Consider the following 15,952-nt stretch of genomic DNA (forward strand, 5'->3'; position numbering starts at 1 on the left):
CCAGTTAATGTGGTTGCTGTTTAAAATAAATAAATTGTTGAAAAAGTTGAACCCAGAATTTGTGAAGAATTTTTGCGTACTTATCTGGGATGCGAACTTAACCGGGAGATGACTGTATTTCAATGAACAATTCAAGCAACTTAGCAAAGACCTTTTACACTAGATTCACTTGATACTTGTGGTTGAATGCAATGCTGACTTTATTCGGTCAAGTAACCAGTTATACCAGTAGTTAAACACATAAATATATTTCATTTGCGTAATGGTGCTTTTACACTATCACACACATACACCTATTTCAAAAGCTTTGTATTTTTTTCTTATCCGACATCTTTGTTTTAAAAACAACAACACAATCATAAAGTAAACTTTTCTTCCCTAGCCAAATTGCAGTATTAACCAAGTAGCCCTATCACCAGGTGTAACACGTAGGTGGCTACAGAACTCGCTTAACCAAGTGGTAACAGACATTTTCTATGTATATATTCAACATGTTTTACAGACAAAAAGATTACAGACTTGAGCCTAACAAACAATATTAATGAATCTAATCAAATTTACCGTCAGCCGCAGCTATATCGTAAATTTTATTTGTCTTAACTTACATTTCATGCCATGTGCACTGCAACTTAACTGCTGTACAGTCACATCTGTTAATGAGTGCAAAAATCTAGCATCGCTTACCTCAGTTTAGAAGAAGGCATGTCAGATGGTGCTCTCCATGACAAACCATCCTTAAGAAGCGTGCTTAACAAGCGCGCAAGAGCACGCGCCGGCCGTCTGGGTGCAGTATTTTGTGCATTAGGTACAACAACATGTCTGCACAAAAAACAAGTCATTGGCTAACACACCATGGCTAATGTTGGATAAAGGGTGGACCAATAAAAAAATGAGTTTCTCGTTGATAAAAATCATTTCCGGATCTATTTTCATGTGTGTCTATGAAAGTACCTCATAAGCAACAATTGTAAAACTTGTAAGTTTTCAACGAGTTTAATTAGTTCACTTCACACAACCTGTTATATCTTTGTCGAATTGGTTTTCCAACAGCAAGTTTTACAAGTAATCCAAACAGTTCTGCAAGTGATCGCCCAAGGTTAGAAGCCACAGTCAGGACAGGTTTGATAAACTTATGGCGTGCAGCTGTTGCAGACAATCCCTGAGCATTTATGAGTTAAGTATGAGATTACTAAAATTATGGGTTATGGTTAAAACATATTTGTGACCTCTAATTCCATCAATGGTTTCGTATGAAAGCATGCAGATTTCATGGAAAAAAATTGTTATTACTGGCTACATTATTATTAAGTTCTTTGTAAACTACCGCAAAAACAGTTGACAAAGGCAGAACAACATACAAGATTAAACAAAACTCCTACGATGAACAGACAGCAAACATGACCTTAACACATATTTATCCTATTAATAATGTCAGATTTAAAATGCAAAATTAAATATATGCAACAGTATTTTAAGTTTAAAATCCTCTAATATTAACATAACAACCCAACATTATGCTTGAACATGATCTATAAACCATGGCTAGCATTTGTCAATAACTGAGCAAATTGTTATGTTAATTTTAAGAATTAAACATATTTAATTTTGCATTACCTTTAAATAGTAGCAATTATTTTTCCCTTTGTAATTGACTCAGACTTACAATGTACAACAATAACAATTACACACACCTTGTTAGCTTCCTTATTTTTTGTAGCACTAGATTTGGTGTTGTCTCCATTATCTGTTTCCATGGCTTGGTTGCTTGACACCTCCTCCCCTTGCTTAGGTACACCAGCCTCGAAGGCAGACAGGCATGCAATTTCTTTTTCACCTTGGTAAGAAAACGAATATGCGAAATGATCATAACCATGCTACACATGCTAAACGATTTCAACACCGGTAATGACAGGTTTAGACAACCGATACAAGCGATAAGAAAATGACCAGCAAATTGAATCAAAAATAGATCTTACACGGCCACACCTTTTGGAAAGTTTACGATTTAAAAAAACAACATAGTCTTCTGCCACAAAAAGTTTGTCAAACCACAGACTTACAAAAACATTTCAAATTTAATTTCAGTATTTAAAAAAGAGTACAATAGAATCCGTTGACCACAGACAATATGACCACCTGAATGTTGCCATGTAAAATTTCCCATTTACTATGACCACTAACCAGTTTTGAATATTATAACCACTTTTTCTACCTCTCAAATTTTTTTCACAATTTTTCATGTCAGTTATGCAACGTGATAGTGACAGTTGTGCCGCATGTATTCTCAAATCACCTACTGACATTGACTTTAATGTTGCTGTTTAATGTTTATAAAATAAATAATGAATTCGGTGCTTTTGTCATATTGAACTATATCTATCCTGGCATGGTTATATGGTACTGTAGCAGCTTTGCTTACGGTGGTCATTTAAATATTATGACCAAAATGGCCTGGTTCGAAAGTAGTCATGTAGTAAGCGAAGTCTACTCAAGTTTAAAAATCTCAAACAAATAATATGAAAATTTTTAGCAAACATTCATCAATAAGTTCTTCGCAGAAAACACACAAAAGCATAAAAGTATTTTTAACGTATTTTCAAATTAAACTTACTAATTCCACAACCTTCAGGAATAGCACCAGGAGTACGCAAAGCAAGGAGGACTGTACTCTCCCATATTAAGCTTCGATAAAGTTTATTGAGACCATGTAAAACCTGGTGTAGAAAAACATCACACAGTTCATAAAAAACAACACACAGGAACACAAAAAGCTATTCTTTTAACATGAAATAAAGTTAGCAGTCAAAAATGTAGACGATTAAGTGATGATTGTACCTCACAACCCAACTTGCTTCCCCATTCATCAACAATAATGGCACGTATTTCATTCTGTAATTATTTTACAAGAATTTAGTTACTTATCAAGATGCAAAATGCACGCTACAACACTAATTGAAAATTTCATTATTTGCAAAAATATACAAATAAGTTAAATTTTAACAACTATGTAGCATTGCATGTGTTGCCTCTTAAATTGTTGTAACCTTACTTGACTAGCACGAGGCATATTGAGAAATAAAGTAACAAATGCATGAATGTGCACAAGACTGCGAACAAGGGGCATGTCATCTTTCTCTCCAGTATCATTTTTGTAGATAAGTTCATGAAGTAGGACACTCGTAAGTCTCCCTGATCTAAAAAATATGTAAAAAGTTTTGGAATTATGACTACATATATCAGAAAAATTTGTTATTTTCCCATTTGCCTCAATGGTTATAACTAACATTATACTGTTTTCGTTACTTTATAATTCTAAACTATTACTTAGAGCCATCATCAGATGAAAGGAACAATGGTTTCAGTTGCTGCAGAATGTCTCGCACATGGGCCAAACTTTCTGTTAGGACTGTTGGTTCACGTAAAAGAAGCTGCAAAGTCAAAATTATGGTTGGTTTAAGAACAAAGTTATCATTTTATAGTTAAAAATTAATCCTACATTTATTAGCAATACTTCAACTGAAAAAAATCAATAGCATAATCTTAAAAAGATGTTAAAATAAATTAGAATATATTAAAATAAGGGAAAAAATACAAAAACGACATACAAATACAGTTTGCGTTAAGTTGGTAACGGATTGGCAAGCTGGTGAGTTCGGAAATTCCAATGGAAGGGATGGCAGGCGGAGTAGTTTAAGCAAAGCAGGCACTCCACCATGTTGACGAAACTCACGACAATGATCATCAGTTGTATTGTTACTCACAATAGCTTGAATGAACTTTGTCTAAAATACAAGTCTAAAATCAAGACAGAGGAACACTTTATATCTATCGCGTCCAGTATGGCTACAGGCATCTACGGTATACAGTATACTTATAGATTAAATTGTGTTCTATATCTTTATGTCGTACATGAAAATCAAGACTACAACATATAAACAACTAATTTTTTCATCTTTATCAATCACACTAACTATATCAACTACCAGATATGAACTACATTTACTGCATTTGCAACTAATAGCAACAAGCTACCATTATAATATAAACAACAATAATAATAATATTTGTCTTACCACATTTTGCATGTAGTCCAATAAAGGAACATGCTTCTTGGAACCATTTGCTGTCAATCTTTAAAAGCAACGACTCAATATTATTAAAAGCCTTATGCAATAAGGACCAAATCAGTTTACTATCCATCTATAGGCAAGCTTGTGATGCCTGAACGAATTCATTTGCATACAAGCCCATCATGAGGTGATTAGTCGATTGGATGCTTGCATACAAAAAAAAACGTAAACAAACGTTCAAAACAATGTTCCAGTTAGTGTTGAGCTAAAAGTCAACTCTGAGGCTAAACTCCATTAACTGCACAATACAGTCCCTGCAACATGTTCAACTAATAAAAGTACAGCAAAGAAATAGTTCTGTTTGAAATTAATTAGTTGATTGATAAAATACTTTTATTTGCCTGATCTCTCCAGTAATGCCTATGTAGCATGACTAAATTGCAGTAATAGGAATTAATTTTTAGAAGCGATAAAATATCTTTCAAAAGAATGTCTAAAGTAACCATGTCAAACAAGATTTAGTTTATAACTTCATATTACTACATATCCTAAACATCTGCACAAAAAATAATAAATAACACTATTAGACAAGAGTCATCAAACATACCTATTTGAATAACAGGTATTGCCTTTGCAACAACAAACATGACAAAACTTTGACATTACGAAAAGTGACTGGAGGGTCTGACATGGAGTGCTATATTTAGCTGAGACTGTATGAATCATCGTAGAAAACTTACATGACCTTAGAAGTTCTCAGAGTACATAAACACTATCCATACTGTGATGTTGGACTACAGAAGCTGTGAGCAACTTGCTGACAATATTGTATGTTACGTTCTGTTACTATTCTATGCAAATGATGAACAATTTCACTTAAATTTATTTAAACTGCACAAAGCAGAAACCCCCTGCAAAGAAGTTATAGTCCTCACTACTCCAATGAAGTACAAATTATGACCAATTTTGTTACAGACTGACAACAGATTATACTTGCCAACATATTTGCTACAAAGTGACTGTTCCAGTTAGGTATCAATTATATATTGATTGTATCAATATCAACAATATTGATCATTATGTTAATAACATGTTTTAACAATTACCCTTGTGTTGATGACGCTGACTGCTTCGAAGGTGCTTCTGGTACTTCTTCAACTTCATCTTCACTTCCTGTATATCAAGCATTTATGGACATCGCATTGCAAGAAACAAAATGGTTTAAAAAAGGAAGTTATCCAAGACAAATGACTCATACCAGCATCATCCTGTGCTGTGCTCTCATCAGCTTGAGATTCTGCTTCAGCAGTTGCTGGCCCACTGTCTGTTGTTCCAATTGTTACATTCGTTTTAGAGGATGAAGACCTGAAATAAACAAGACAATAGACTAAAAAACCGGACAACAAATAAACAAATAAATGTATGAACAAAATGCAGTCCAATAACCCAGTTATTCAAGATTTGGAAATGTTATTATATGCAGAATATTAACAACCAACCAAAATAATGACAATCCAAGCAATCTACCTACCTGGTACAAACAGTGGTAGGGTCAATTCCCATGGCATGCAGTTCTTCTAAGAGACCACGGATGGCTTTCATGGTTGCAGATCGCAAGGTTGGCTGATGTCTCATTAATTCATCCATAGCGTTGCCTAAATTTGATGCCGTATCACCTGCACGTACAGCAAAGTCAGCCTAGCATTCACAACAAATTATGTCAGTTGTAACATCAGAAAGTGCGATTACCAAGGGGATCAGAACTTCTTCTTCTTCTCATAGCAGTCAAGTAATCAGGACTTAACATGACATGAAAAAGTCGATCGAATGGATTGCAGTTGACAAAGGCTTCCAATCCTCTCGAATTTAAACATAAAACGCTACAAAAAGGTAAACGATAAACTCCAGAAAAATAGAACCACAGACAAAAGTTTTGACTGACAAGACAATATGTCTATAAATCACCTAAAGATGTTCGGTAGTGATGCTAAAACTTCTCTTGTTGCTGGTGGGTTTTTAACCAACAGAGCGTGTAACATAACATTGGTCAATCTATTGTCTTGTAATGTGGACAAGAGAGATGGCTCTTGAAATACGTAGACGGTGACAACCTCCATAGCTGTAACAGAGCACAAGATATAAGTAGTGAGCAGTGAATTTCTCATAATGTAGGCTTTTGAAGTTATACTGGAGCAGCCTCTAACAAGCAAGTCAATTTGAAAAACAACTAATATTGCGACATTAAGTTAAAAGTGAAGGTCAAGTCCAAAAACAAGTCCGCTTTAAATGAAAGAGTAGTTGTCAGTAAATATACTGGAGAGTTGGACTAATATGTAGTGGTTAATAAATTGTAGTAGAATCCGCTTAATATGACCACCCGCTTTATTTGGCCTTTTTGGTATGGCCCCAAATTTTTTCATATAAAATTTTCAGTTTACTACGACCAGTGTTCAGATATTATGACAACTTTTTCATTTTTTTCAGATATTTCTATAAGTTTTTCATGTCAATTATGCAACTTGACAGTGACAGTTGTGCCATGAGTATTCTCAATTCACTTATTTACATTCACTTTAATGTTGCTATATAACGTTACCAAAATAAATAATGAACTTGATATTTTTTGTCATTTTGTGCTTAACTGTATGGATCCTGGTGCGGTTAAACAGTACTATAAAATTTTCGGTTATTGTGACCATTCGCATACTAGCCAAAATCGTCTGGTCTAGTCAGCCCTGACTGTTGGCGTTAGCCTAGTCCGGTATAGCTAACTGCCTTAAAAACAAGGATGTTTTACCAGTTCATATACTGTCATTGGTGACATTTCTATGTTGAAAAAAAAAACATTACCTGCAGCTAATCACTGACTTATGGAGACACATTTCATCCAAAACGAGTTAGCTAGCCTACCACTAGTACTGCAGTACCATACCTAATTCAAAATCCAGTCAGCAAGCATATTGGTTTTACATTATGGCATAATGACCTCCATTACAATAGGAAGCCAGATTTGCCATGCAATTTTGACAATAACCGCTTAACCACTTCGTATTATTAACAATCCTTTCACCAGTATGTTTAATAAAAACTAGTCTTTGATTTAAGACCAACTTATTTTTGGACTTGCCCCTCACTTTAATTGCTATAATTTAATTGGTAAATGTATAGTAACAACAAAACTGATCGGAACAAACAAATATTCAGTAGGCAGTGTTTCCCAAGCGTTGTACAGCATAAAGTAAGACTATATCTAACCAAGCAAAAAGAGTGCTGGCCCATAATATTCAACATTTCCAATAATATGTTTCAGGGAGTTTGGAAGTGTGCCATCCATCATATGACGAACTTGTTCACCAAATGCTTGATCAGAAATTGCCTTCTTTAAGAAATTCAAGACGGATTTAAACAGTGCTGCTCTCTGTGGCAAGCATTGTGCTCCTGAAATACAGAAAAAATTTTTGACATAAATTGTTGAGTACACAGAGCATCACAAGATTATTCAAAGTTTAGCGCTTAACCAGTAACAGGTTATTAAGAATGCTCGTTCTGGTGAGTACCAAGTATATATCATTATTGAATGATATATATACATTATAAAGGTTTGTTTAGTAAGTTGGAGTTAGTACTATGTCTCATGGCACAAGCAGTACAATTACCTGGTTTATATTCATACTTTAGTTTTTCACTGTCTTCAGTTTCCATTGCTGTAGTGGTTGTTGTGTCCTTTTGATTATCAACATCCATGTTATCCTCTGTAGCACAAAGACACAGAGTTAGTAAAAATAAAATTTTTTATTTCTTAGTGTCTAAAAATGAAGTTAAGAGTTACCCTCTGCGTTTGAGCTTGCTGGAGATCCGGGTAATTCATCACAAGCTGGAGGAGCATCTCTCTGACAAATCACAACTTCATGTTCAAGCCGATCAATGAATACTTGCAATCCACTTACTGCTTGAAAAGCTTGCCAATCTATGTTTGTGATAAGATCAATGACTCGAACAGCACGAGTAACAAACTGTGAAAAAAGTATCTTCATCAGATGGCTATTCACTGCATTGTGACACAGCTAATAGAATAGCAATGGAAATAACCATAGGAAATAAAGCAAAATGTATTGCAAATTATTATTAATGCAAGGTAAATTCGTATATCAGTTCCAGTAAAGAGTTGCCAAACTTTTTTGACTATTCACCCCTTTGTGGCATCTTGATCCCCTGGCATGACATGTTCCAAAAATTAAATATATGTAAACGTCTTGTTTTCAAAAACATTAAAAACGCTTTTCAGATATCGTTCAGCCCCTATTCATTGATCTAACTTTAACAAATTGACTGACATTGAGGACTAAATCTGTATAACTAATGTTCACCAGTAGAATAAATGCTACTTTACACATTAATGCTAGTTGTTAAACAATCAAAAGACAGTTATTGCAAACAGAGGAACGATTATTTTGCTTTCGCTCAAATGTTATCAATAATTACGAAAAAGCACCTTCCCCCATTAATAACACGCTCGTGATGGAAAAACATAAAATTACCTGGATGGTTTCGTGAAAAATGTTACATTAACATAGCAATTCTTTCATGTAGTTATAAAAAATCATATGTACTTGTGTAGTGCTCCCAATGTCAGAAGTAAAACAAAGACAAGTATTGTGGATTATTATACATTTCCATTTATCAATCATTAACACCCTTTAATCAGCAGGGACAGGGAGTATCAACTCCTTGCAGAGCAATATTGGCCGTTTAAAAGGATTAACATGTAATGACTACAGACATACTGTGGTTTGTTCCTGCTGATCACCCATATTGGTAACGACCGATAACAATGGACCCATCATACCACTTTGAACTAATGCTTCACCACCACCTTCGTAACTGGAGAGATGATAAAGGAATGAAAACAAAGCAGTGGCAAAACTGTGTGGAAACTCTGGATTCTCTAAAAAAAAATCATAAAGGTCAAATTAAGAACATTTTCAAAAAAGTACCGCTTCTCGCAAACAGTGAATGAAGATTTCCCAGATAACATTAAGTAACAAATTTTTTAATTGGGTAATTTAATCTGTACATTATCATTTATGATCTCTGGAACTTAAGTAAATGCAACATTGATATAAAAGTCATGATAATTTTGCTACCTTAAACTTTGGCTTGGAATTGTAATTATGAAATTATTTGAATGCTAATAATGTATTGTTTGAATGCTCGTTTTTATTACTTCAAATCGATTTCAAATACAATTAAGTATTCTTTACTTTGAAAACATTGGTCATTCAACAAACGTTAGTACAGTTGATACATCCCAAATTTCTAAAACTAAAATTTTTATCAGTTTGCCGTATTGCTTTAGACTTTGCAGCGGCAATAGAAAAAATGATGAAGATTGCTTTGAAACTTATAACATTGCAAATTTCACAATTTTTGCAACATGTCTGTGTGCGCTCATCCATGACAAGTTAGTACCATGTTTTCTTCACAACACTCTCTGGTAAAATTAATACACTTAATCCTTTACATTTTTATTAAAGATACTTGTATGCTCTGTCATTTGGACTTATTTTAGGCATCATACTGTCAGCTAGTGGTGATCTAATTTAATTGCTACTCTTAAAAATTATTTAAGCACACCAAAAGTTTCAAAACTTTTCATTTCTGAATACTTTACATCAATTTTTATCCATGTAAGTCCAAAATTGCATTGCAAAAGATGTGTTGTTGATTATTCGTTGTCCAAAATTGCAAACAAGACATTTATTTACGGCAAAATGAAACAAAATTGAGCAAAAAAACAGTAGCAGAAATTAGTAATACTGTACCACTATAAACGTTGAGCTAAAGTTGTAAAAAACTTGATTTAATGAAAGGAAAAATGGCTATCTACAGGTTTACTTTTTCTCTGATCATGAAACATATCATATGTATAGTTGTATATGCCAAGCATCAAAATGTGAAGTAACAAGTAAACTGACAATTATCCAGTTTTTACATTTACAAATACAAAACGTGTAGTCTGTTTAGGGTAAGAGTAAAATCAAATACAGTAAGCAATCATCAGAAAATACATTGCATAAACTGCAATGCAACAAATTATATCTATATTGAACAATAATTAGTTTCACAAAAAAAAAAACAAAGAGCACAAAACCCCTACATACACCTGAAACATATAACTAACAGTCATTTGTCTTGGTCCACAACTTTTTATAAACATGCCAAAAAAAGGTGAAGAGCCAATAAAACAAAGGCAAAAGTGCACTCCAAGTCCAATTCCTACTTTAAAAAGGGAGATGTCACACTTGTGAAATGTTGAAAATGTAAATATTCCAAGACATGATAAACAATAATTAAGTAAAGAAAGATACGACACAAAAAGTGTGAATTGAGAACTGTTATTACTTTGAAAACAATGATATGCTTTAAATATTTTTTCTGTTGGACATAAAATCCGAAGAGCTATGACAAACTAATAAATTTAATAAATACAAACATTATTATGTATTTAATAGCTGTACCAACTTTGAACAATGGACTAATAAATATCATTGGCTAGAACTGATTAAATCAATCCAAACAATATCCATCGAACAAAGTTATTACCAATATGAAACTACCTTCTTTTAATTTCTTTTTGTTGGTCATACTGTCAATGCATCTTCGTACTAAAACTGGAAGAAAACCATGATACTGTGAAACACCTGTTACATCGACAATGGTGCCCAACCTGGGAGTACGATCACGACTATCAAGATGAACAATTGAAGTAAGAGTTCTAAGTGCAGCTGCCTTTATATCCTGCAAGAATTTGGTTTCTTGGTCAGAAAATGCTGACATAAAGCAAGGTTGAATTAAAAGCAATTTAAAACTACTATGTTTAGTACTGATAAAGACTAAAAGTAAGTTTTCTGCTTATTTTAATTAGGTGTCTGAATTTTAAATCTTTAAAATACAAAAAAAATAATAGAAAAACAATATGAATCAAAAGTCTCAATTTCGATCTGTCATCATGTTTTGAACTGCAATTTCAATATAAACAGTTTTGCCAAAATCTTTCTGCCATATTTATGGTTAAATGTCAAAATCCTGAACATTCACATTTAATCGGATATTTAAGATGCCAGCTGGTAATTCATTGTTATGCAATGAATTTTAGGGATAATTTATATGCTCGGACAAATAACAGTCTGAAACATGCACTAAATTTCAAAAACAATGACTAAAATTTGCCATGCATTTCAGAAATGACATAGCTTGCTGCAGGTTTTGTGAACTGCAGCTGACAACAAGTTTCCGTCTTTATAATTTTAGGTACAATGAAGAAAAACAAAATTGATTTTGCTGCCATAAATCAATTTATGGTATTTTATTTACAAGTTATGGCTATGCTTACAACAAGGCTGTTGTCTTTGACTTGCAGAAGGTCAACAAGTTCCTCTGTAAATCCGGAGTACAACACATTGGTAACATCTGATACGCTACTCATATAAACTGAAAAATTAAGAGACACTTCATTGATTATTACAATTAAAAAATGCTTCAATGACAACACAGTTTATGGCTCAACCGAAATGAAAATAAAAAATGACAAAAAGTGATTATACCAAGAATTGAGATGGCATGTAGGCGTGCTTGCACACACTTGAGGCGGGTTTGATGCTCAGCAAAGCTATGGGCAAGTCTCAAATGAGTGTAAAGAAGCATTTTGGAATCTGCTGGAACTGGATACATGTGAATGAGCGATTCCATAATCTCTGCTGGATTGGATGACATCTGCAAAACATATAACACATAATTTCCAAATAGAAGGTGGACTTTTTGGAATATCAAGCGAAGAACTAGTTTGAAAAACTTAACTAGTTGAAAATACATACCGTATTCACTTGGTTAAGAAGTGCCCCTAAAGGTGCACAAAATGATGCTTAAAAATTACCATACTAAAAGACTTGCAGCATAGAACTTACGAGTGTGTAAACTTTGCCTTATCAACAAATGCAACTCGAAGCTGTGAGTGTAACTACCATAGGTATTAACTACTGACTGGCAAAATTAGCAGCACAGTAATTTTAGTGCAGATGGTACTGATCAAAAAAAGTTAGTATGGCAAGAAAAATAGGATTCCTTGACTAAACGCAACACAAAAGTCTTTCAAAAAATAACAAAAACCGCTTGTGCTGTTTGAGTAAATACAGAAGTCATAACTGAGTTTGCTACTACTTAAATAAAAAAACTATAAGTGTTTATAGCTTTCGCCTAGGGCAGGGGCAAACTTCATTGAGCCCGCCAAAGGTTATTGTGTAGCCGGCGCAGAATATCAGCCAAGCATGAATTTTGCTCCATGTATGTATATTTGGACACTACCAAAAACCAAACCAGTCTGCTCAGAGTAATACCGTTAAAATATCACTTTAGACAAAATCTCCAGGCAAGCAGCCTTCATACCGCCATACAGCAAACAATCATGCTTTGGATGGTGTTTATTTATTTAGGTACCACCAACAAAAAGTCGTCAATATTAGTAATTTATAACCTACTACTTTTAGCGATATTTGTCAGATCGATGTTAAAATTGCATATCCAAAATAATAAACTTTCTACTATTCTACCAGGTTTTGTGCTAGCTTTTCAAACAAATAAAAAAATGGATCATTTATCAGCACCTCTTCTACCAAGGTATTTAGATTCACAGAAACTTTGGATTCGAACATCAAGTCATGAATCCATTTTATGTATTTTTACTTAATCCCAGGAATAATCGAGTATCCTGTAATGTATGTATCTATTCTTCCCAGCAAAGCAAATGTAGGAAACAAGCATTAGCCTAGCATATTGCATTGCCTTTTCCCGTACATCACCGTCGATGTACCTTAGAAAATTCCATCTTGCAACGTATTGTCATGACATCTTCTAAAGATTATAATTGGTGTGCATTCCTGATGTACAAACTCGGGCTAGTCAACAACATTCTTCTTTAGTATTATGGCCACCAGAAACCGACCTTTTGCCCGGAACCGGTTTCTTTTAGGGTGGGTTTCTTCTCCCATCCACTTATGTACAGCATGGAACCTATTTTCATTCATCTGTTGCTTGAACACACCACCTGCTCAACTGCTTAATTTCGCTTTTTTAACTTATGTTTTATGGATTTAACTAATTATGGGTTTAGTGGCTGTGCTAGTTGTTACCGCCAATTATAACGTAATTAATTTTGAGCATGTTTTAAGCTTTTTCAGCAGAGTCACTTTTCCCTGTTCATTGGTGCGTGTTAGTAACAATTGGCTTGGTTTTTCGTATACACCGTGCTTTTGACAAAAAATAAAATGATTGAATGATTGCTATTAAAAATTGACCTTGTTTATGATAGAAAACGCTCAACCATCTGTAATTGTATCTCAATCACAAGATTAAACAGCCTAACTCTGTTATATTTTGCATCAATTTGAAATCTTCATCTTTAGTCGATTTCGTCACCTGATTCTGTGAAACCAAATCAGTATAAGCAAGATTTTTGCAGTGGTTAAATACTTGCGGCAAGTAAACCATCTAAAGTAGTCAGCACTACTTCAAATGGATTCCAAATGTGAGTCCCTCTATAACTTGGTCCTTCGTGCTTCTCTAGGCAAAGTTTATAACAAAACATCCAACTCTTGATTGGAAATGTTCATTGCTAAGAATCTTAAGCCATGGATGAAATCTGACAACATATGTCCTTGATATGTCCCATCTAACAACTTACACTCCTTGCTCTACATATCATAATGTCAAGGATGTATACCGTAGCTTCCTAATTGTAACATCACAAAGCTCTTAGAAGTGCATTGGTGGTCATGATCCCAAACATCAAAAGCTGCGAGCGAACCCAAAGATCTATTACCAGTACCTCTTCTTTGTGTCCACTTTCAAACAGGATATGGTCAGCAAAGCAGGTAACACCACCTTAAAAAAAGTGATACTACAAAAACCAATCCCGACCCACGTACTCTTTAACATTAACACTCATGACCTAGCAGAAAAGCTCAACAAAACTAAAATGGCGTCGGCAGTTTCCAACACAACGACAAGGCAGCTATTCGAAAGCTAAGTTTGACAAACAATTTGACGCCTGTGACCTTCTATCCTGCCTTAAAATATTATGCAGTAGTTCTAAACAAATCACTTTCATACCACTGACACTTAGTCACTATGAAAGAAACTGTTCTCATGTGCCACACTGACAAGATGACTCAGACGGGGGCTACCACTTTATTTACAGCAGCCTGGGCTTTGGTCCATTCCAGTGCTGAATAATGCACACGTGTCTGGTGTCACAGTACAAACACCCACCATATCTATATATAAAGGGTACCAACTTGGGTATTGTGACTAAATGTTTGCAAGCCAAACCAGTGGAAAACCTCCCATCCTTGGAACTATCTAACCAGCTCGGCTTTGCTGTGTAGCTGCTACTCTTTCTCCCATTCGCCAAGAAATGAAGCTATCCCATTCATTACACTCTGTTTTTTTTCTATAGCAAAAACCATGCCCATTAATCAAAGCAAAAGCAAGGCACCCATTTGCAGCAATGGCATTGCTACAGTTTATTCAGTTTAGTGCGCGTGACGAAATATATCGTCATGGAAAGCCCCTCTCACAGTGCGCATGACGAGATATCTCGTCATGACCAGGTCGAACCAGTTTACCGCTCATAGAAGAGTTTACACATGAAACATGATTACAAAACAGTTAGAGGTAATTTAAGTGAAAAGGCTCATGTGTAGGTTCGCTTAAAATTAGCTATACCATTGACTGAATACCACATTCACTTAAAAATTGAATTAAACATTTACTAGCTTTTACTCCTATACTTAACTTTAACATAATTACAATAACTTAGAAAATTTGTTGTCATTGATAAAAACTCAAATGTCAAAATGAATAAATAATTTGTGCTATCCTATGGATGCAGCAAAGTGAGAAAACTTTACAGGTGTTGGCATTTTTTAGAGAGATCATTTTAAACCAGTTACAAATAAACAAACATGAGCATCACAACATGGTTGGACCCAAAACATAAGTTGAGTTATTTCAAGAAAGTGGAGAGCAACCGAGTCCGCTAGCTTGCTACTTTTACTTCTTTCTTACTGACAGGTGAAATGAGCAGTTGAAACAGAACCTAACCCTTTAACATGGAAACATTAAATGTGTAAATGCAAGTAGTAATTATGCCAGCTGTCGGCATCATTTTAAGTGTGATAAAAAGAAATGATTTAAATAATTTACTGGGTTGCAAGATTGAGTGTGCTTCTACAGTTTAACAACAATAGTGATGTCTTGATGCAGAATGCATCAATCCTATTGGCTTGAGTGTCAAGTACAGTATGCCTACGCCCTACAGTCACAGTGCAGTATAGCATTCCAAGCTATAATAAAAATTAGCCAGATTGTATCTAACCATTTCTATGAAAAATTTCATCCTATTACAGTTTTGATCCTGATTATCCGAAAACCTCGCTAACTGACATTTTGTGACAAAACAAAGTGGTCCAGATTAAGGAGGTCTGACTCTATTCTTAACATGGTTTAATTTGCTATACTTTTTTCCTATTATGTAGTGATGAACCCAAAAAGTTTTTTGGAACTGGTCCAAAAATAGACTGACTAATAAGGTTGATTTTATGGTCAATGAACAGGATACCAGAGTATATAAAAATAAAGCTACTTTAATGATTAACAACCACTTTAAAAAGTAGAAAATTTAATGTCTTACTTGGTGTACATTTTCAACATGAATACAAAACATATTGGTATTTCCAATTCTTCTAGTAGCATTTGCCTCAGTGACGTCTTTGGGGTCAGCATAGAACTCATAATGAAGTGTTGTAGCATTAGCAGGAAAACTCTGC

The 15,952-nt window shown here is 34.4% G+C and overlaps 1 protein-coding gene across 4 annotated transcripts in view; it reads right to left on the bottom strand.

Moving 5' to 3' along the window:
• Positions 1–15,952, bottom strand: part of LOC143445429 (E3 ubiquitin-protein ligase HUWE1-like) — a 62,216-nt gene that overhangs the window by 32,223 nt on the left and 14,041 nt on the right. For 3 of the 4 annotated variants that reach the window (XM_076944529.1, XM_076944530.1, XM_076944528.1), the window contains exons 6-27: positions 15,817–15,948; positions 11,675–11,843; positions 11,464–11,561; positions 10,688–10,868; positions 8,855–9,015; positions 7,900–8,083; positions 7,727–7,822; positions 7,326–7,508; positions 6,036–6,189; positions 5,820–5,950; positions 5,602–5,746; positions 5,329–5,435; positions 5,177–5,243; positions 4,074–4,131; positions 3,606–3,782; positions 3,325–3,428; positions 3,050–3,194; positions 2,836–2,889; positions 2,612–2,714; positions 1,692–1,834; positions 1,017–1,159; positions 685–819 (exon numbers count right to left, since the gene is read on the bottom strand). In XM_076944529.1, the coding sequence (XP_076800644.1) occupies positions 685–819; positions 1,017–1,159; positions 1,692–1,834; positions 2,612–2,714; positions 2,836–2,889; positions 3,050–3,194; positions 3,325–3,428; positions 3,606–3,782; positions 4,074–4,131; positions 5,177–5,243; positions 5,329–5,435; positions 5,602–5,746; positions 5,820–5,950; positions 6,036–6,189; positions 7,326–7,508; positions 7,727–7,822; positions 7,900–8,083; positions 8,855–9,015; positions 10,688–10,868; positions 11,464–11,561; positions 11,675–11,843; positions 15,817–15,948 (2,870 nt within the window). Of the gene's footprint in view, positions 1–684; positions 820–1,016; positions 1,160–1,691; positions 1,835–2,611; positions 2,715–2,835; positions 2,890–3,049; positions 3,195–3,324; positions 3,429–3,605; positions 3,783–4,073; positions 4,132–5,176; positions 5,244–5,328; positions 5,436–5,601; positions 5,747–5,819; positions 5,951–6,035; positions 6,190–7,325; positions 7,509–7,726; positions 7,823–7,899; positions 8,084–8,854; positions 9,016–10,687; positions 10,869–11,463; positions 11,562–11,674; positions 11,844–12,936; positions 14,242–15,816; positions 15,949–15,952 lie in introns of those variants that run through there. The other variant, XM_076944531.1, reaches the window with a different exon arrangement.

This window comes from Clavelina lepadiformis, chromosome 2, assembly GCF_947623445.1.
Source record: "Clavelina lepadiformis chromosome 2, kaClaLepa1.1, whole genome shotgun sequence".
Lineage (NCBI taxonomy): Eukaryota > Metazoa > Chordata > Ascidiacea > Aplousobranchia > Clavelinidae > Clavelina > Clavelina lepadiformis.